The sequence below is a fragment of the Protopterus annectens genome, chromosome 2.part0 (assembly GCF_019279795.1).
Source record: "Protopterus annectens isolate FY-2018-M chromosome 2.part0, PAN1.0, whole genome shotgun sequence".
NCBI classification, from domain to species: domain Eukaryota; kingdom Metazoa; phylum Chordata; order Ceratodontiformes; family Protopteridae; genus Protopterus; species Protopterus annectens.
In genome coordinates this window covers 122,485,946-122,509,203 of record NC_056728.1, presented here as the reverse complement: position 1 = coordinate 122,509,203, position 23,258 = coordinate 122,485,946, and the positions used below count along the sequence as shown (strand labels likewise).

General features: G+C 40.6%; 1 protein-coding gene across 1 annotated transcript in view; it reads right to left on the bottom strand.

Moving 5' to 3' along the window:
• The window catches only part of LOC122792709 (cubilin-like), a 3,134,001-nt gene that overhangs the window by 2,044,451 nt on the left and 1,066,292 nt on the right, over nucleotides 1–23,258 (bottom strand). The window contains exon 24 of the mRNA XM_044060295.1: nucleotides 21,775–21,935. Coding sequence (XP_043916230.1) covers nucleotides 21,775–21,935 — 161 coding nt within the window. The remainder of the gene's footprint in view (nucleotides 1–21,774; nucleotides 21,936–23,258) is intronic.

Here is a 23,258-nt window from a genome sequence, read left to right as displayed (position 1 = left end):
ATAGACAGCAACCCACTGAGTACTGAAAAAGTAATCAGAGACCTAGGGACCCAAGTCGACAGCGACCTCTCATTTGATACCCATGTTGCCAAAGTGGTTAGAAAAACATTCTACCTTGCACACCTCATCATGAAGGGATTCACATCCAGATTCAAGGATGTCATTGTACCCCTATATTCCTCCCTCATCAGACCCATGATTGAGTACAATGCCCCATTTGGTATGTACCTCACCCGGCATTTGCAACAGCTGGAGAGACCACAAAGGTACCTCACCAAGAGGATCAAGGGTCTCCAACATATGTCTTATTCTGCCAGACTAAAGAAACTTCAGCTCTATTCGGTATCATACCACCTGCTCAGAGGTGATCTCTGCCTGATGTACAAGGCCATGTCCAATCAGGATCTGATGGACATGCTCCACCTCAAAAAATCCAAGTCCATCAGGACCACGAGAGCTAAAGACTTAAACCTCGGCACAAGTATGAATAGGACATGCTGGAGGGATAGATTCATAACCCAGAGGCTTCCCATGCTTTGGAACAAGATCCCAGTTCATATTAGGCAGAGCCCCTCACTGTATGCATAGTCATACCCTTCGGGAAAAACAAGGTTACCCCTAGCTACCAAATAGGTGGCAATCCACTGAGTACAGAAGAAGTTATCAGGGACCTGGGGACCCAGGTTGATAGTAGTCTGTCATTCGACACCCATGTAGCTAAAGTAGTTAGGAAGACCTTCTACATTGCCCACCTTATCATGAAGGGATTCTCATCTAGATCAAGGGAGGTCATAGTCTCCCTATACTCATCACTCATCAGACCAATGATTGAGTACAATGCCCCATTCGGAATGTATCTGACCCGACACTTGCAGCAGCTGGAGAGGCCACAAAAGTTCCTCACCAAAGGATAAAGGGTCTCAAACATCTGTCCTATGCTGCCCGACTGAAAGAACTCCAGCTCTATTCAGTCGCTTACCGCTATCAGAGGTGACCTTTGCCTAACATACAAGGCCATGTCAAACCCAGATTTGATGAATATGCTTCACCTCAAAAATCTAGATCCGTCAGAGCCACAAGGGCAGGAGACTTAAACCTCGACACGGCTATTAATAGGACGTGCTGGAGGGATAGATTCATCACCCAAAGACTCCCTATGCTGTGGAATAAAATCCCGGTATATGTGAGGCAGAGCACCTCGCTGGCCTTGTTCAAGAGAAATCTTGACCAATGGATGGGAGATCGCAGATATACCCCAGGGATTACCTCAGTGTCACTGCTCAACAGAGGCACAGCAAAATAATGGGTATAGTTCCCCATACTAAAGGGGTGGCGTAAGCCACAAAACTATGGGCTAGGCTTGTAAATGCCCTCGGGCAGATAGCCTAGTATGAACCTATGAACCTATGAACCTATGACTCTCTTCAAGAGAAATCTTGATGAATGGATGGGAGATCGTAAGTTTACCCCAGGGGTCACATCTGTGTCACTGCTAGACAGGGGCACAGTAAACTAATTCTATTATATAAGGGGACCTTCATTGTGTCACTACTAGACACAGTATTCTAAATTTATTCTGTACATTTTTGTACCATTTCATGGGGTGGCAAATGCCACATCACTATGGCTAGGCTTACAAATGCCCCAGGGCAGATAGCCTAGTACTATACAATGAAACTATGAAACTATGTGAGAATAAAGGATGAGATGGACAACACACATGAAATATTATGGTAAGAGCACAACTTCTTTCTGTGATGTTGTCAATTTTGCCTTTATTCTCACTGATGACACCGCGTCCCCAGCAACTAAACTCTCAGGTGGCTCATGGAAGAATATTCCTCAGAACCATAGAACCAAAGGAGGCTCTACTCCTAGAAGCCAAATCCACTTTGTAATGTGTAATAAAAGTATGAGGTTTCACCCAAGTAGCTGCAGTGCAGATATTATCCAGTGGTAATCTAGCCTGAAAAACTGCAGACGTGGACACAGATCTAGTGGAATTCGCTTTTACTACACTGGGAAGAAGTCTGTTCTTTGAATTATAAATGTGGGAGATGCACAATGTTAGCCATCTAGATAGGGTAACTATTGAAACTGGTTGACCTTTTCCTGTATCAGCATAAGAGACGAAAAGCTGATCTGAGTTTCTTATTTCAGAAGTTCTATGTAGATAAAAATGTAATTGTCTATGAACATCTAGCAGAAGAAGTGAATACTCTCCTTTATTTTGAAAACTGGGAAAGAAAACTGGGAGATCTATAAATTGGTTAAGATTACTTTCTGATACAACCTTGATCAGAAAGGATGGGTTAATGTGTAATGAGACTCTGTATTTATGGAAGACTAGGTATGGTGGCTTAGCCGACAATGCTTGCAACTCAGATACTCCTTTGGCTGAAGTAATAGCCACCAAAAAGAGAGTTTTCCAGGACAGATATTTTAACTCACATGTAGTTAAAGGTTCAAAAGGGGGAAAAATGATATTATATAAGATGAAATTGAGATCCCAAGAAGGTGTTGGATGCTTATATTGTGGTTTTATAACATGGCAGTGCCCTTCAAAAATGCTTTGCAAAGTCTGTGTGACATGATAGGACGATCATTCTCTCCTATATGGAAATTAGAAATCACAGCTAGCTGAACTCTAATAGTAGCTGCCGCTGCTCTGCCATTAAAAATCTCTGGTAAAAACTGTTAAATAGTGTGAACTGGTGGTGTAAAGGGGTTTACTCTGTTGCAGTTGGCCCATTGCACAAATCTTTTTCATTTGCTTTTGTAAAGTTTTCGAGTAGATGTCTTATGAGACGACAATAAAATATGCTTGACTGAAGAGGAAAGAGATGGAAACCTGGCAATTATGGGAACTGGAGCAGCCAAGCTGTCAATTTGAGGGAGCCCAGATAAGGATGCACCATTCCTGACATATGTATCAGAAGGTCCAGAAATGGCTCCAGAATCCAGGGTTCATCCCATAGATGAGGCTGAAGAAAAGGGAACCAGATTTGATGAGGCCAGTAGTTGGCAATTAGGATAATTGTTGTCTCGCTTTCTGCAAAAATTTGGAATTAGTGGAATCGGGGGAAAGGAGTAAAGAAGTCCCGGAGGCCAATTGTGAACAAGTGCATTCATTGGTGACTCCCCCATGGGAGGGATCAGGGCAAAGTAGTTGCTGAATTTGGCATTGTTGGGTGATGCAAAAAGGTCGCAGCAAGGATGGCCCCATTTCTGGAAGATCACTTCAGCAAATTTCTGGTTGAGGGACCACTCAAGTGGCCATAAAATGGCTCTGCTCAGTTAGTCTGCAGTGGCACTGGACTACCCCGGGATGTGCGCTGCCATCAGAAAATGGTTGGAGGCTATTACCTAATGCCAGACCCTTAGAGCTTCTGGTATGATCTGGTTCCCCTTGTTTGTTTATATACCACACTACAGACATGTTGTCCGACTGGATTGCTATTGTTCCTAGAGGAAGAGAGTACTGAAATACTTGCAATGCTAAAAGCACCGCCCTCATCTCTAGGATATTTATATGCAGATGAGCCTCATGTTCTTGCCAGATGCCTTGAACTGTCTTCCCTAGAAAATGCCCCCCCATCTGGGAAGTGTCTGTGGTCACTGTGGCTATAAGATGAGGAGGAATGAATGGATGGCCCTGAGCCACTAAAGTTTGAGTGAATTCACCACTGAAGATCTTTTTTGCAGGCATTGGATATCACAATCATGTGGCACATTGGGAGTTCTAAAATGGACCATTGAGCGAAGAGCAACCACTGGAGGGTCCTCATGTGAAGGAGAGCTGGATGAATCAGTACGATAACTGCAGCCATTTCCCTAGCACCTGAAGAACTAGTTTTGCAGGAGCTTTTGACTTCTTGATTAGAATTCTCACATAATAATGGAGGTCATCTAGTCTGCTCTGTGGAAGTTTTTCTATTTGTGTAGTTGTGTTTATCTCTGCTCCTATGAAAACTAAACTTTGAGACGGCAATACTGCAGATTTTTTATAATTAATGGTAATACCTACGGAGGAGCAGAGGTGAAGGACATAATCCCTTGTTTGGAGCAAATGATGCCTGGTTGGGACAGTTATGAGCCAGTCGTCTAAGTATGGAAACATGCAGAATCCTTTGCATCTCAGGTGAGCCACTACTACTGCCATACATTTGGTGAACACTCTGGGGGCTGTAGTAAGACCAAAGGGCAGAGCTCGAAATTGGAAATGACTGGCTCCCAGCTGGAAGCACAAGAACCTTCTGGACCGCCTTCCCATTTGAATGTGGTAGTATGCATCCTAAAGGTCTATAGTGCACATCCAATTGTCTTTTCCCAGGAATGGAAGTATTAACTGCAGTGTCACCATCCAGACCTTGGTCATTTTTACTGGTTTGTTTAGGTTGCTGAGATCCAAAATGGGTCTCCAATCTTCTGTTTTCTTTGGAACTAAAATGAAGTTCCGGATCCTCTCTGGTCTGCAGGGTCTTCTTGGATAACTCTTTTTCTTAGCAACTTTTGAATTTCTAGTGTTGCTTGTTCCTTTTGACTGGGTGGAACATATGGAATCGATTTGTTTGTGGGGATAGAAGAGGAGAAGGGAATGATATATCCTCTGGATATTATATCCTGCAACCATTTGTCGTTTGCTATTTTTAGCCAGGTTTCCTGGTGCAGAGAGTATCGCCCTCCGACTGCCTCCAGAGGCGAACATTCAGGCACTCCTTCAGGAGTGCTGGAAGGGTTTCCCAAAGAAGGATTCTCTGGAGCCCTGGTTCTGCATACCTCCTCTGCCATGCAGGCAGCATCTTCCATTATTGTTTCCCCCTCTGTCTCTAGTGGAACTTTCACCTTGTGTGTTATGGTAAGGACTTTGAGATTTTCTAAAGTACATTTTTCCGCTACCTTTTTGACCTTTGGGAAAGGGTCTGGTAGAAGTGGAAAAATGCACACTAGCAGCAGCAAGGTCTTGTTTTCTTGTTCACACCTGGTTGGTGAGTGTTTCCTTCACTTTCGGTCCAAAAATAGATGAACCATCAAAAGGGGTATTAATGAAGGAAGACTTGAAGGGCTCTGCGAAATCACAAAGGCGCTTCCAAGCCTGCCTCCTAAGAGAGATACCTGAGCCTGCTGCCCTACTCGTTCCATCTGCTGCATAAGAAATGAGCTGCATGGACAAGTTAACAACTGAATTCAAGGTAGCAAGCTGAGCATTTATTTTATCTGCTGCTGCATCAGCTATGGCCCATTTGAGGGAGTCTGATAATTCTTTAATCAGGTCTCTCTGTAATCTAGTGAAGTGGGTGAGATAATTCAGAGATCGGAAAGCAAAGGTCACTGATGAGAAGATGCGCTTCCCATACCTATCCATTGTCCTAAAGTCCTTATTAGGAGGATGGATAGAGGAACTGGTTTCAGAAAATTCCTTCTTAGTGGCTGCCACCACAACCATGGAATCAATGGCTATGCCCTTTGTTAAAAAGCTTTTTTCTTTTGGCGCAGTAATGTGCTTATTTAGCCTTCTAGGAGTAGGGACTGTGGTGTCTGTGGTCTCCCAAGCTTTTTTCAAGATTAATACCACAAGCTCGTCGAAAGGAGGGGTCATCAAAGAAGTTGATGGGAAAGACGCAAATGCCTTCATGAAAACTGACTCCTCGGCTGAAGTGGTGGAGGGCTGTCAGTCACCTCTCTGTTTTAAGATTTCTAGGATGTCTCCAAAGAAAACATCTTCAGAAGGTTCATTAGCTGCTTCATCGAGGTCGGTATCAGATGTAATATACTCCTCCGGGGAGTCAAGATGCTTCCTCTTGCATGTTCTCTTCCAAGGGACCTCCTCAGTGGGATACTCTGGAGAGGTTTTGGAAGAGTGGGTAGTACCCTGAGGGACATTCTGAGGCCTATTATCTCTGCAGACCTGTGGAGAGGGCATGTGAGAAGATAAAGATACCAGGGCTGAAGCGGGAGGAAGACCTGAAGGAGACTGTGTGTCAGTCTAAGAAGTAGTCAAAGCCCTCCTCATCTCTTCAAAGGCAGACCCTCCCCACTCCAAGGAACTCCCAGGATCTAACAAACAAGTTCTTGGAGCTGAAGGAATCTCCGGAGCAGAAGAGATTAGTTCCAAAGCAGAGGTAGGAGCCGAACTCATCCATGCTGTAGCCCCCAGAGGCATAGTCGGATCCAATGAGATCTGAAAAGTCTTTGTGGACCAGACAGGAGAGTGTCGGCTCTCAGAGGTCTCTTGCTTAGAAGGCATAGAGACACTCAGGGCAGATATCGGATTCAAGGAAGGTATGGGTCCTGGACTTGACACCAACATAACCTAGATGTTGGAATCTTCTGACTCCGAGCAGGGGGACGGATCGGAGGAAGAACTGCAGCAGAAGAGGGGCATTGAGTCTGATCCAATTCCTTTGGACTCGGATCCAACAGTAGTTTGGCCAAAGCCAGCATCTTCAAAAGTCATTCTACGACCCTATTCACATCTTCATCAGATAAGCTTCTGATAGACCTAGTGGACAGGGTAGGTGACCTTGATCTAGTTAGCAGCAGAGAAGGGAAACGAGAAGAGACTTTTTCTAAGGAGGGAGATCGGATCCTATGTCTACGCTCCATTTTAACACTCAACACCAATAAAACTCCCCGCTCTGAGGGAGTCTTGGAACAAGGCGGAGAGGTCTGCTCCAAAAGAGCCTTCAAATCCGTTAACTTTGGAGTCTTCTCCTTCGGCTCTGATGAGGATCTTGGCTCCGATGAAGGTCTTTTGGTGGGTTTGTCAGAAGATTCAGGAGATATAGCCTCAGAGAAAGGCGACTTCAGAAGGCCTTTCAAAATAAGCTTATGTTTTATGTACCATTAATGCTCATCGACTGAAATTGTGGCAAATGGAACAAGGCTATTGTAGATGAAGAAGCCCCAAGCAATACACACATAAGATGCGTGAATCACTAAAGGGCATCTTCTTTTAGCACTTTTCACATTTTTCTGAAGCCCAAGGGCTTACTATCCTGCTTCTGCAACATGACTAAAGAAGAGGGAGGGAAAAGACAAAGATAGACAGTCGCTCCCATTCTCGCAAAGTAAGTCCTCTAACTTAAACAGACTAAAGGAGATCCCACACACACACACACACACACACACACACACACACACACACACACACACACACACACACACACTAAAATAAAACTCTAATTTAAGCAGAAATTAACAGTGTAAATAAAGGATATGTGTGTGTATATATGCTTTCATGTTGTGGAAAAATAATGGAGAGGGTAATAAGTTATTGTCAGAACTGGATAGGTTGGGACTTGAAACCATATATCAGTATGCATATGTTGAAAAGAGATCTATTATGACCTGTAACATGATGTTCTATAACAATATAATAACAGCTATGAATGAAAAAGTGTGCTGTGATGTGATTTATATCGATTTAACTTCAGCATTTGACAGGGTCATGCACAAAACACTGATCAATAAATTAATACAACTAGGTATTGATGTACTGTTGATATGATGGATAGCTGCATGGCTTACAAATAGGACATGGCAAGTATCACACACCAACTGGACAGGTGAAATCCTTGGTTACAGTCAAGATGTCCCACAGGGCTCTGTACTAGTCCCTTACTTGTTTAGATTGTATCTTTCAGACCTTACTTTTTCATCTGAGGTGTTCTATAGTCTATATGCTGATGACCTGAAATTGGGTAAACTGATTACATGTGTTACAGATAAGGCATGTCTGCAAAATAATTTGACTAAATTGACCATTTAGCACAGGAGAATAATATGTTGATAAATACATCAAAAACAAAGCATATGAGATTTGGGAGACATAAACTGAAAGGTGAATATTTAATACAGCACACAGTGATTGAAACTGTAGACTCATTTAAGGACCTGGGTATATGGGTAGATTCAGCTATGAGTTTTTCTAATCATATCAACCAGTTGGCTAATGATAGTTATAGAACTATGAGTTGTATAAAAAGATTTATAAATTCTAGGAAATTAAACATAATTTAGTCATTGTTTGTTAGTTAAATTAGACCCAAACTTGAATATGGAATAACAATACGGATACCCTATAGGAAAACAAGCATGAATAAACTGGAAAGAGTACAGTGGAAATATGCTTAGGGCATCCATGGATGTGAAAATCTAAGTTATTATGAAAGACTAAAATATCTGAACTTGTACAGTGTCTCTTACAGATATTTAAGAGGAGATCTTATTCAGGTATATAGGGCATTTAGGGACAACTACCTCTGGGAATGTTTGGGGTGATCAAAAAGTACTAGAGAATCATCAGATAACCTATGTAGAAGATTCTATAGGAATGAGAACTGTACTAATTGGTTCTCTGACAGAGTAGCTGATGCTTGGAACAGACTACCAAATTACATTAAAGCAAGTACTAGTTTAGATATTCTTAAGAACAGCCTGGACATTTATTATAGGAACAAGTGTTTTGGCATATTGGCAAGCTAGAAGAGCTTTAATGCCCATACTTGAAACATTTGTATGTATGTATGCATTTATGTATACACTACCTTTTTTTTAACAGAAAAAGAAAGGAGAAAGGGATGTCCTCTAACTAAAAACAGACATTCACCCTCTAAATGAAACGGACGTCAAAAAAAGGAAAGAACAGGGTAAAGAAGTAGTTCACAAACCAAAAAAATAAGAAATAGAAAAAGGAATACTATTATATGAAATAATCCAGAAAAAAACTAAGTACTTAGCCTAGAGCTATGCTGTTCAAACTTTTCACTGCACGGCAAACAAGATCTGGGGTAATTGCGGGGTTGCATTATGGGTAAAGAATAAGGCCCATGAGCTTTGCTGAAGACCTCGAGCTGGAGAAATGGCCTAGATGGATTTGACGGATTGGATACGACCCACCAGTGAGAATAAAGGCGAGATTGACAGCATCACATCAGATTTTTCAATCTCCCATTCCTAAGTATAACAGGAATTACCCTTCCAGTCATGGGGCCTTCTAGAGAAAACAGTGCAAGAAACATTGAAAGGGCAACTTAAAGAAAAAAGGGGGTGCTGCCCTGTCTCAAAGGCAATCCAGGAAAAATGTCTGATTATCTTCCCATGCCAAACCTCTCTCTTACTCACTCTAGCCATCATGTGAACCTAGTATCCATTCTATCTCTATGTCTTCCCCTCTGGAATCAGATCACAATGGACTCTTGGATGTTGGAAATTATCCAGAATGGACATGAGTGCAATTGAGAATCCTTTCCTCCAATCCTAGGGGTATGTGCACACCCGGAAGAATCAAAGTCATCTCTTTCATACCATCATTTTCCGAAGAATCAAAGTCATCTCTTTCATATCATCATTTTCCATGTGTTATCGCAAGCATTCATATAATCTGTCCCAGATTCTCAAAAAGGAAAAGGGCTTTATTCAAGAATGTTCCTAATGCCCATAACAGAGAGTACCAGTAGGCCTGTACAGAATTTGTCTTTCTTAAAAGTTCATATAAAAGTTCCAAAATTCAAAATGCTCACTTGTCAATCCCTTTCTCCTCCCTCGTTTTTTTTTTTTTTTTTTTTTTTTTTGGGGGGGGGGGGGTTGTGACTCTAGGTCTGAAAGATGTATGCTACCACATACCTAGTTACAAAAACTTCAGATACTTTTTTTTAAAAGTTTAAAACTTTCTGTTTCTGGTTTACATTTTCAGTTATCTTCTTTACATTTTTGTTTGTCTTAACATGGCTCCAAGGGTAATACAAAGTGTCTGGCACTAGTAATTTTTTTTCAGACTGAAAGGCATTCACATTTTTCCATATTAGACAATTGCCTTATTTTTGCAGACTCTTCAGAAGTGTTAATAATCTCAGCTGTTTGTGAGAAGTATGTTTCAAAACCTGGGTTTACATATAAATCTGGTGAAGTCTTCCCTCATTCCTTTTCACAGAATCTCATTTCTAACGTTGCTTGCTAGACATATTCTTAATGATGGTGTATCTTTCACCAGAAAAAACAACTATTTATCACATCCATTTTATAGTTTTCTCAACAATCAATGACTACTGCAAAGGAATATGGAATAAATGGCTTCCACAATGTTGATTATTCCTCTAGCCAGATTACACATGAAGAATATATAATGGCTTCTTGATTACACATGAAGAATATATAATGGCTTCTCGATTGCACATGAAGAATATATAATGGCTTCTCGATTACACATGAAGAATATACAATGGCATCTCAATTCAGTATGGACTTGGCACTAACACCTTCTTTCTTTCCAACTTCATTAGGAAAGAATGTACAGCTATGTAAGTACAACTTACTACAACAGTTGAGGCATCATGCATCATCATCATGCAATGAAGCCGTATGTGTCATGGTTGCTGTTACTTTGGTAGAGTGTAAAGGTGCTGAGGAACCCTAATGTTATTATTGTGTCTATCTGGCCTTTGTGGTTTGAGATTACCTTTTACGGCCTCAACATATGTGAGTCTATTTGCTTGGTCTATAGTGTGTCTGGTGGGTACAAAATGATGTGTGGTTTGGACAACCTGATTAGTAGAAGTAACAACTGTATGAGAGAGCCTTGGCACCAGTGACAATGTATAGTAACAGGTCTACACTGTATCTGGTTGTTTATGAATTAAATGTCTATCTGTAAACATGAGACAATTGCTACAATGTCTCAGATGCCCATATCCACCAATCTGGCCTCAGAGACAGAAGGAAAGTACCCACCCATGACTGAAGGCAAATTACAAGGGGACAGGTTTGTTAGTGTGAAGTTTCTGTATGCACAAACCACAGTAGCTGGGAAGTCTAAGTTTTACAGCAGGTTTGCTAAAATTTTTTGAACTAAGAACTAGTGCGGTCTCAAACAGCATTGCTGCTCTGTGTGGAAACCAAGTGATGCCCCACTACCAGGTACACAGGAATTATCTGAGGCTGTATTTTTGGAGAGAAAGCTGGACTCTAAGAGCCTGCATCAGTACAGAGCAGTACAGAGTACACCTGCATGAAATTAAGCATTGTGTATATACAGCAACTTTATAAAGGCAGTGAAAATGAATAAACAAGTAATAATAAAAAAAATGAATAAACAAGTAACTGCCCACAGGGAATCAAAATGAACACACTCTGAGATTTCTACTCTGATTCTCATCTCAGAAGAGACCAAGCTACTCTCTACTGCCAGTAGAGTGAAGTCCTAAAATCTTCCTAATGTAAAAACACTGTAAGATAGAGCCCAAAAGTACAAAAAAACACATCACTAACCTTAGTAAAAAAAAAAAAAAATGACCATCTTAGAATTTACAATCCAGAACTGCAAAACCCAGTAATTAATACAATGATATTCAACAGTACTTAGCTTGGTAAGGTAGAGCAGAAACTCAAAAATAATACAGAAATATAACAGCAGCAATCAAAAATAACTACAAGTACAATTTCTCAATGCAGAGTACTTACTTAGCCTGGATGTCTCTGATTTGTAACAGATACACTTTAATTGCAATGGCATGGTTGCCAAGCATTGGTAAGCTCTGTATAAATGAGCCAAGATTCCTTCTACAAGCATATTGTCTTCATTTCAATTTATATTACTGCTTTTCATTCATTATTAATATTTACATCATTATCCATTTCCTCAGCTTCTCCTTTGCATTGTACAATGGATCCCATTTCTGTCTCGTGATTAGTAACATTATCTTTTTGTGTCATGTCACACTCAAACCACAAATGTCTCTGTGTCCTGCCTTTCCAATACAACAGTTTATACAGTAGACTTCCTCTTATCTGGTCCCGTTGGGACTGGACCTTAGGCTGGATAAACGAATGCCTGGTTAATCAGAAAAAGCATATAAAATAGCATTTGCAGGTTACAAATCAGCTAGAATAACAAGAGTTGTGTTAGTATGCATTTTTCTAATGAATATGAAGTCTAAAACTCAAATGTCTGTCATTATTTACCCCAGAGGAATCGGAAGTGTTGTTCTTCTCTGCTGTCTTTTGCTAGGGCTACACTAGAAACTTGATGGTTGGTTAAAGAGGAGGCTGGTTAAAGAGGCTGGATAAGAGGGAGTATCATTCTTATTACCTTATATGTAACCCAGACCAAATTACTGGAACAGTGCTACAACAAGACAGCAAAATGTGCCACCAACAAAGTTTATAAAACTCATCAATGACTGGCACCTAAGCAACTTTCAAGGTTGAGCTTCCACACCACCTAGCCCTATCTCAAACTGTCATATCTCGCAACCTTATTCACAATCCAACTTAATGTTCTATTCCAAATAACAAACTACAGCAATATTATCCTAACAGACATTTTTGTTCCACTAATAGGCTTCTTCTTGTCAGAACCTTATCAAATAAACATGCTGGAACCTTTAATTATTTGAAATCAAACAACTCCACAAAAGTAAAACTTTCAAAGACCAACTTAGATTTGACTTTGAAAATAAATGGTTACATTTCTGCTCTACCCCTAAACAAACATCTTACACTTTAGTCTGTACCTACTGCCCAAATGGTCATTTGTCTTGTACCCAAACGGGTCTGATGCTCTCTTCTCCATTCAATTCTCACTATCTCAACTTAACCTACACTGCTAATTTTCTTAGAGTTTAAATAAATGATCTACAACAACAACATTGTTTTCATGTCAGTTATATACCTGCACGTACCATTGGAGTTTCCATCATCTGTTGCTTAATTTATGCTACTCTATGTATGTAATAACATTTTTCTGCAATTGTGTCATTATATTTCTGTGTAAAAGTATTTTGGAGATTGAAAAGGAGCACCTTTATTTTCCCAGTGTAACCAACCTGGTAAACACATGTCAATAAATAAATAAATATATATATATACATATGTTTCTTGAGTATCCCTTCTTCTTGTCATTAAAAAAAGCTTCTACTTAACCCAGCCTCATACATTTTATTATACAATAACTCTTCACACCTGAATTTCCACACAAAGCATATTTAGTAAATAAAATCTTATCCAACATGTCAATGTTAGTCTTTTTCTCCTCTTCATATTTCCCATACAATATAATTTTCATGATAGTTTCATGAAAATATTAATGTTTAAAGAATTTCTATATACAATCCCAAAAGCTTTCAGTTCTCTTACATCCCAAAACATGTGCTGCATTGTCTCTTCTGCTTTATACATAGTGCATAATCTTTTTTCTTACACTTTACAATTCAATCTATGCCTTTATCTACAACCTATGCCTTTATCTGCAACCTGCCTAATGGTAACCTTCAAAATATTTCTCAGATCTTTTCATATCTTACACTTACTGCTTTCCTTACTCACTCATATAATTATACCCATAGGTCAACGTAAACAATCCACCATTAGCTTTTCATAGTATTGTTTTCTTTCAACAAAAATTTCACACACTTTTAACATTTTTATTTTATTTACATAATCACATCATAGCTGTCACCATCTTTCTTCTTTTTTTCTTGTCCTCTCTTCAAGACACTTTTCCTCATGTTCTTGTACATCACTTTGCTTATTTCTTTTCATTCCTTTTTCCTCGTTTTTAACTCCAAGTATGGTTCACCACATTCAGTTTCTTATTTTCAATAGTATTATATGCGATTTCTCCTTCCATAGGATTAAACCTTTTTCTCCCAATTTTAGTGAATATGATTTCTTAACAAATCTTCCTTTTTCCTTTGCACGCAGTGGAGATATACACACACACACACACACACACACACACACACACACACACACACACACACACACACACACACACACATATTTGTATGTCTGTATAGACGGGTCCACTTTGAAACTCACTGTTTCAAAACTTTGAACTTCATATGGTCAAGACCATAACATCAACGTTTTCAAGCTTTGAATGGTTTAAATGGAGATTGCCGTACAGTGTGGAATGGGATATTTACCATTCTCTTCAGTGTAGTGCGATCTCGGAGTTGTATATTTAATGAGCAGGGAGTGTGGGGGTGCAGGAGGGGCTTGCATCCTGCATAAATGTAAAAAAAATTTTTTATTGAAGTTTCGAACTTTCAAATTTTTAATGTTATGGTCTCCACAAACACACACACACACACACACACACACACACACACACACACACACACACACACACAAAAACACATTCTTGAAATACAGCAATTTACCTTATATACACGTGTTAGTCTTGTACACTTTCTTTTTAGATGACATCTCAAATATTTTACACCACAAACACGTTTTACTTCTTGAAAAATATTCTCCCACTGCTGTAAGCTCACACTTTATCATACTTTATCTGAAATACTGATCTCATTTATTGTAAAGTGTACTCCATTTATTGTGCGACATCCCCAAAACCCTTACTATTTTCTTTATTTAATCAGTCCCACGTTTTGAAACTGCAATCTGTATTTCCACTACAGTTTCTTTTCACGCATCCTTTATTTTTGACATTTTACTAAATCAGCTGCATACAACATAAACAATAGCATCTCTACTCATTCTCTTATCTCTTATCTTGCCTCACCAAACATTGAGTTTCCTATCACTGCATACTAAAACACATTTTATCCCATTCATAGGACATCCTTGTTTGACACATTTTCTCATCATTTGATACCTTTACTCACATCACTTTTCTCCTTCATTTACCATGCCTCTTACTGATGTATTATCGTATACTGATTGTAATACTTTCATCTGTTGTCTCCTGTGCCATTATGAAAACATCTGTCATCTCTTTATGAACGGTATAACTTACTCCATCATCAGCTCGCTGACATCTTCTGACAGCTTCTTCCAACAACCACTCAGAGTTATTCATTACTATTTTACAGCAAGACTGAGAAACTAGAAGTGGTACCATTTACAAGGTTTTGAAGTCTACAAGAAGCCACTAGCTCTACTTCTCTTCTTGAGATCTTGTCCTTAGAATCAGCTACTCCACTTACTGGAGAAGTCTCCATTTCTACTCTGCCACCTTCACTGCAGCAACACACACAGGTTCCTGTTCAAACATGGTATACGCAGGAGCTACTTTCACACTCTTCACTGAAGTTGACCACATGATGTACATGCACCTCCCACAGCTTCTTCCCATAACAAAGCCTCATCATCTACTGGTTCACTTTCTTCCAGCAGCTTCACCAAAGTGTGGTTATCTAGATCACCCTTTTCAGTCACCATAATCTGGATAGCGTGACTCTGTTCCATAACAACATAATAGTTAAACACACTTTCTACTATTTTTCCCAGGGCTGTATTTACTTATTCTGGTTCCCTGTGCTGGTTCCTGATTTGACACTCTATCAGCTCTTCAACTGTGGAAAAAAAAAAAGTCCACTCATACTTCAAGACAAAAAAAAACTCTTTTGTTGGTTGAAAACTTATAGCAAACTGCTTGCTGCATTTATAGCAAGCTGATTGCTACATCTTATATCACACAGAAAGTCGTTTAGTCCTGACCACAAATGCATTGTCGGCATTTACTTCTAACAGATCAGCATATCCCAATCATAGGTTCATAGGTTCATACTAGGCTATCTGCCCTAAGGCATTTACAAGCCTAGCCAGAGTGTGTTTGGCTTTCGCCACCCATTTTAAAATGAATTTTGCTATGCCCCTTTTCGAGGTTAGTATAGTGTGCATCTCTCTAACAGTGACACAGAAGTGATACCCAGAGTAAATCTGCGATCTCCCATCCACTCATCAAGATTCCTCTTGAAGAGAGTCAATGAGGGACTCTGCCTAACCTGGACTGGGATTTTATTCCAGAGTGAAGGGAGCCTCTGGGTTATGAATCTGTCCCTCCAGCATGTCCTATTTATTTCAGTGCTGAGGTTCAAGTCTCTCGAGCGAGTAGCTTGATGGGATTTGGATTTTCTGAGGTGGAGCATGTCCATTAATTCCGGGTTGGACATGGCTTTATACGTCAGGCACAGAACGCCTCTGAGTAGGCGGTATGCCACTGAGTAGAGCTGGAGTTTCTTTAACCGGGCAGCATATGGCAGCTGTTTGAGCCCTTTGATCCTCTTGGTGAGGTACTTTTGGGGTCTTTCCAGTTGCTGTAGGTGTCTGGTAAGGTACATCCCAAAAGGGGCATTGTACTCAATTATGGGCCTGATGAGGGATGAGTAAAGAGGCATGATGACCTCCCCTGACCTAGATGTGAATCCCTTCATGATTAGGTGGGCTATATAAAATGATTTTCTAACCACTTTGGCCATGTGGTTGTCGAATGAGAGATTGCTATCAACTTGGGTCCCCAGGTCCCTAACTACTTCTTCTGTACTTAATGGATTACCATCTATGTGGTAATTTGTGGGCACTTTGTTTTTGCCGAAGGGGATGACTATACACTTTTTGGCATTTAGCTTGAGGCCATGGCTCTGGCACCAGTTGTCTGTTTCTATGAGACCCTTTTGTAGGATGCTTGTGTCAGCTGGAGAGTCGATTATGGCACCCAGTTTGCAGTCATCTGCGAACTTGGTCAGCCACAGTCCTTCCATGTTGGCCTGTATCTCCGAGAAATATATACCGAACAAGAGAGGTCCCAGGACTGAGCCTTGTGGGACGCCACTTGTAACTGGTTTGGAGTCTGACATGGCTCAGGCAATTCTAACCATGTGGGTTCTGTCCTTGAGCCAGTTTGCAACCCATCTAGTGACATAGGGGTTTATATTTAAGCTAGTGAGCTTATCTATAATGCCCGAGTGGGGTATTGTATCAAAGGCTTTTGCGAGGTCCAGGTAGGCTGTGTGGACCACCTTCCCCTCGTCAATGGCCTTGGTGACTGTTTCAAAGAAATCAACCAGGTTTAAGAGGCAGGATCTGCCCTTAACAAAACCGAAGTGGGTAGGATCCAGTGTCTGTAGGTCCCCAATATCTTTATTTATGAGGTCCATGATGATCCATTCCATAGCTTTGCAGACCAAGCTAGTCAGGCTTATGGGGCGATAGTTTCCAGGCTCCGTTGAGGCACCACCTTTGTGGAGAAGGACCACTGTTGCTGTACGCCACTCTTTGGGTACATATCCTGTAGTAAGGCTGAGATTGAACAGTAGTTTTATGTTTGGGTTTAGTTCTTCTTGGAGTTCATGTAGGACGCAGCCCAGGACACCGTCTGGTCCCATTGATGCTGTGTTTTTTGCTTTGGAGAGGGCGGCTCTTACCTGAGCATCTGAGATGTCAGGGGGGCAGCACTCTGCTGGGATAGATATTTGCCCTTTTGGTGGGGAAGGGGGGGAGAAGTTTGTGCTGAACCTGTCAGCTAGGATGTTGGCAATGTCTGTGGGTTCGGTGTATTTTTGTCATTTTGGACTAATTCTGAGCATATCTGGGAATTCCCACCCAGGTTACTAACATAACTAAAGAAAGCCTTGTGATTATCCTTAGTGTCCTGTGCAATTTTTCTCTCGAAGCTGGCCTTAGACGATTTTATGAGTGCCCGTAGTTTTTTGCTAATACTGATCAGAGATGCCTTCCCTTTTTGGGATTTTGCTCTATCATGTAGTAGCTTCCTCCTTCTATTGTATAGTTTGTTTATGGCTGGGGTCCACCAGACAGGATGCCTGCCTTTGGAGGATTGGGTCTTGGTTTTGTTTGGAATTGCATGATCCATGCATTCCTGAAGGTGTTCATAGAATGTGTTTATAAAGGATTCTGCAGTCTGGGCTGTATTTTCCACAGGCCCGGGGGCTTTGAAGGATTCCACCTCAGTTTTGAGGAGTGTGAAATTTGCTTTAGAGAAGTTTTTCACGGTAGTTTTCTGGGCAGGGCTGGGGTCGGGATGTGAATATCTAGTGAGATTAGTTTATGGTCTGATCTTACCAGTGAGGGATACACTTCTGGTCTGGAGCATAGAGTCCCCATGTTGGTGATGATCAGGTCCAGTATGTTTTTCCCTCTTGTGGGAGTGGTAACAAGCTGTTCCATAGCATTTGAGTTTATAAATTGTAAGAACCTTTGGGCTAGGGTGTTGGAGCTAGAGTAATGCTCCCAGTCTATGTTTGGGTAGTTGAAGTCGCCCAATATAATGGTGTTTGGAGAGACCTTCATATTTTCCAGTGTTCTCAGGAAGGCCGAGTGGGGTTCCTGGGTTTGGGAGGGTGGTCTGTAGCAGGCTATAAACTGGAAGGCAGTTTTACCCACTGTTAGTTGCACATGGATAGTCTCTGATGCTTCGTGCTGTGCCACCAACCTAGAGGTGTGGGTATCTTTGACGAATATTGATACTCCCCCTCCTTTTGTGGTTCGGTCCAAGTTTTGGGGCCGAAAACCATGGTATGAGGTATAACCTGGTAGTGCTGGGGTGCTCTCGAGAGCCTTGAACCAGGTTTCTGTTACTGCACAGATATTGATGTTCTCCACGCTAAGGAGAGTTTTAAGTGCGTGTATCTTGAGGTTTAGACTTCTGGCATTGAGTAGCATTACTCTTAGTTTCTTATCCCTTGTGATACCTATGGAGGTGGGTTTGTCTTTTGAGCCTTGCCTAAAAAAGGCACTATGGGAGTGGCAAGAGCCTTTGCCAATATCCGAAAGCCCAGGGGTGACAGGTGCAAGCCGTCCCTAGCGAAGCATCGTGGCTTGTCGAGCATGTCATCCCAGGCTGACAGGCAATGGATCCCCTTTGAATGACACCAATACTTAAGCCGGTTGCTGAAATTGATCATCTTGTCTTCATATTGTGGCATCATTCTTGGTGAGGGTAAGATGCTACTTAAGGTCAGGGTCATACCAGCCTGGGCCACATGCTCAGAGAGCTCCTCTATGTCTCTTTTCATGTAGTCCAGGGAGGTACGTCTCAGGTCATTCACACCAGCATGGACAATGACTGAGTCATATTTGTACTTGCCTTGGAGTGACCTGAGTGCTTGTGTTATGTGGCGGATCCTAGCGCCCGACAGGCAGCTCACTGTGACCTTCTCCTTGTTCAGCCTGGTGAGCGGGACGTCAGTGTGCCTGATAATAGAGTCACCTATTACAAGTGTATCAAGTGTGTTGTTTATCCTTAAGGGCTGTGACTGTTCAGCACACTGGCTTTGTGAGCTATGTGTTGCACGTGTTTTGTTTTGGGGTAGCGGTTGCTTGGGTGTCTGCTTTGGAGGTCTCTGTTGCTTAGGCAGATTTTTATTTAGAGCCTCCAAGTATGTTTTTGTGTGTTTGGTTTGCTGTCATGGTAGGTCTATGTGAGACTGGAATTGTAGTGAGTGTGGTTTCTTTCTCCTCCTGACTGGTTACGCCAGTAGTGAGTTGAGAGAGCTTAGCCTCCAGTTTGGCTATATGGTTGCATCTCTCACATGTGTTGGAATTTGTTGGGAGGAGGAGAGGGTTGTCTGTGTACATGAGGCAGTTGTAACATTGTCTCATGATTCCCAGATTCACCAGCTGGACCGGAGAGGAGATTGACAACTGACCTTTGGACATGCTAGAATAGTATTGGGAATTCCTTTATAATTGAAAAAAGGGCCAATGGGGAACAAGGTACTCAAGGGGAGTTTGTGAGGGTGTAGTGCTTTTAATTTTTTAGTGCTGACTTATATAATTGCTTTAGTGAGCAAGTGCCAGGCTTTAGAGTAGGAATAGTCTGTTTATTATGAGAACTAGATCAGTTCTAAGGGAAAAAGTGAAGAGCAGACTTTGTGGAGCCGAGAATGGTTTAAACCCAATTAAGTGGCGTTGCCCGATGCTGCGCTATGCGCAAAATCGCACAAAGCCACGTTAAAGCGGGTTTTATACAGGGGGGACTTGAAAGAGCTAGAAATTGGGCCCAAAACAGCCACTAGACTACCAGATTCTTGTGCTGGGAACACTCCTCCAGGGATAGATAGGCTGCTCTAAGCTCCCCACTGCCACTGGTGAACAAAGAAGCCTCCCTTAATCCAAGAAAGGAAATGGGCAACACAGGAACTTTCCAAAAGTCCAGAATACAGAAAAGCCTGTATTTGGACTACTCTAGGTCAGGAAAGATGGGAAACAAGGATAATTTTTTTTTTCTTTTTTTGCAACAAACAGCAGAAAAATGCAATAAATATGTAACACAGGCTAGCGCACTTGAGTGTGTAGCCTCAACAGGTAAATGCAACAAACAGGGCAAACTTTAAAAGTGCAGGTGCAAAAACAACTTTAAACAGTTTAAAACAGTTCAAGAAGCAGAAATACTTGCAGTTTAGCTCAGGAAACAAGGATAATTTTTTTGTTTTTTTTTATTTTTCTTTTTTGCAACAAACAGCAGGAAAATGCAATAAATATGTAACACAGGCTAGTGCACTTGAGTGTGTAGCCTCAACAGGTAAATGCAACAAACAGGACAAACTTTAAATTACAAGCGCAAAAGCATGCTAAAGCTGGCTTTAAAGCAGGGGGTTAGAAAGAGATAGGAAATGGCCCAAAACGGCCAATAAGCTACAAGTTACTGGGCTGAAACCACTCCTCAAGGGACAGATAGGCTGCTCAGAGCTCCCCACTCTCACTGGTGAACAAAGAAGCTTCCTCCTATCCAAATAAGGATATGGGCAGCACAGGAACTATGACACAGCCCAGAGATCAGCAATACCTGAAGACTGGACTATTCTAGTTCAGCAAAGGTGGGAAACAAGGATATATATATTTTTTTTAAGTAGCAGAAATTAGGTACAGAAACACAGTAAATGCTTTAATTCGTTTAGCGCACTTGAGTGTGTAGCCTACCAGTTGCCTGTATCATTCTACAGGACACCACAAGGAGCTGTGCGGAGTTGTATACAATAACAAACTTTTTAAATCACAGATTCGCTAAGAAAAAAAAAACTGGCGTTTTAGGCGGAATTAGTTAAGACAGCAAGAAAAGCAGAAAACTGATACTTAATCACTCCAAAGTCACTCTTTTGTCTCTCTGCTGCTGTAGACTCTGCAGAACACCTAGAAGGGACTTGCTGAGTGGAATACAAGCGTAAAAACTGTGCAAATGAGGTTTTTATAGCAGGATAGATAAACGAGATTAAGGCTATACATAGGTTCATAGATTAGTACTAAACTAACTGCCCTTGTGAGCCATTTTAAGCCTAGCCAGTTATCCCTTGTGAGACTCAAACCTTGCACCTTGTGCTTATAAGGCAAGCACCTTAACCATTAGGCCACCCTCCCAACCCTTAACCATTAGGCCACCCTCCCACCTGGCCTGCAAATAAGTATTTAGCAACTGCATGATTTTAAGTGCAGCATTAGTGAATGTTATGAATGTTTTTTTCACTGACAACAACCAGCATAAACTCTAGATGTACTTTACCTAAAAAAAGTAGGCTTTATGAAACACATGTAAGATCTGTATGCAGAAATCGACTCCATCGGTGTACTCAGTGAATCACCTGACCAAAAAATTCCATCAATAAAGCATCTCTGTTTGCTTTGCAAATGCAGCCACCTCTAAAAAATATGCTGTATTACACTCAAAATCTTTTTATTACACTTCTTTCACTTATTTGTCTGTAATGTTGTATCCATCAAAATATTATAGAAAATTCAAACCTTAACACCCATAGATGCTGTTGAAAAAAGATATACAGCTATTGTTTCTAACAAACTTCCTAAAATAAAGCACTATAGACCAATTGTTTTCACCAGGCTATTATTGGTGAAGTTTTAACTAAGTCATTAGTAAGCACATGAAAAGTGAAGAAATTCTCTGATCTTTACCCCAACAGTGCATATTTTCACACCCCATTAATGTTAAATACAATAAAAACAATTTATTGACTAGACTAAATCATGTAGAAAGGATGACTTTGCAGCCTATATTACCTGTTGCGGTTCCATCCCAATAAACTGAGAATCCAGGATAATTAATAACTGAATCAGATCGGAACCTGATCCATATTCTGTTACTGTGGGACAATATACTGGGTGGTGATGTGGTTCCACAGTATTTCCCAATTAGTGGTGATGTCTCATATCCTCCATCTCTGTAACAAAGCAAGATTTTAAACAGAAATTAGTAAGAATTCAGGAATACAGACATGCTGAATATCTGCATATAAGTTTGAGCATATACAGACTGTGTGTGTGTGTGTGTGTGTGTGTGTGTGTGTGTGTGTGTGTGTGTGTGTGTGTGTGTGTGTGTGTGTGTGTATGTGTAAACATTCTTCATGATGCACTTACATGCTTGTGTAAGAAGTACAGCTGGTTACCCATAACACTGTGTATTAGTTATCAAATAAACTGGACGTCAATTCAACTTTATATTTTTTTCATGGTAAGCCTTATATTAGTTTTCAGGCACATAACAAAATGTAATCAATACTTCATATCAGAGTGTCTGAGATGACAGACACTATAGCAAATATGAATACTTAGACTGAGTTTAGAAACCAAGGCATACTATGGACTTACATTCAGGTCTATATCAGATAATCAAACTTTCAAAAGTTCGACTGTCATATGATCGAATTTTTGAAAGTTTGAAAGTTTTAATGGAGATCTCCGTACAGTTCAGAATGGGAAGATTTCCCTTCTGCACTGTAGTGCGATCTCAGAGCTCGTATATTTAAAGAGCGGGGGGGTGCAGGGGGGCTTGGCCCCTTGCTTAAAACGTTCAGATAGGTTATTTGTGTAGTTTATTTTTTTATTAGCTTTTCGCACTTTTAAAAGTTCGATCATATGGTGTTGACCATATGATAGTTGAACTTTTGAAAGTTTGATTATCTAATACAGACCCCTTACATTCTTAGCAAATATGAGGGCATTTTATTAAAATGTAAGGATCTGGAAAATGTAGATTATAAATAATTACCTAACAGGTTATGTTTAACCCATTAGCACAGTTTAGAACTAGAAAACCTAGCTGTACTCTTAAGAAACACATAACTATTCTGCGTTAGAAGATGCACATCTTAAAGTGAATTCTGAGCATCCAAATGCATATGTATTTGTATCATGCTTAAAATATATAAATAGTAAACTATGGCTAAAAAAAGTTGTTTTTCATAAATAAAGATCAGTGAAACAACCTCTTAAGAAAGTGTTAGACAATTACATGTGAATTGCAGTATCTTGATAATATAAACTCAGATTGTGGCATGGGAATAAACAGTTTACACCTACTGTATTTGGACACACTCATCTCTCTTTTCATTTCAAAACATCTCAAGTTAAAATATGCTGGTATCCTTCTCCGGGTCAAACAATTGATTACAGTTAGCTGAATGACACTACAAGTTTTATTCCAAGAAACTAAGCAAAGGCATTTTATTTTGAATTTATTTCATATAACCACTGATCTCTTCATA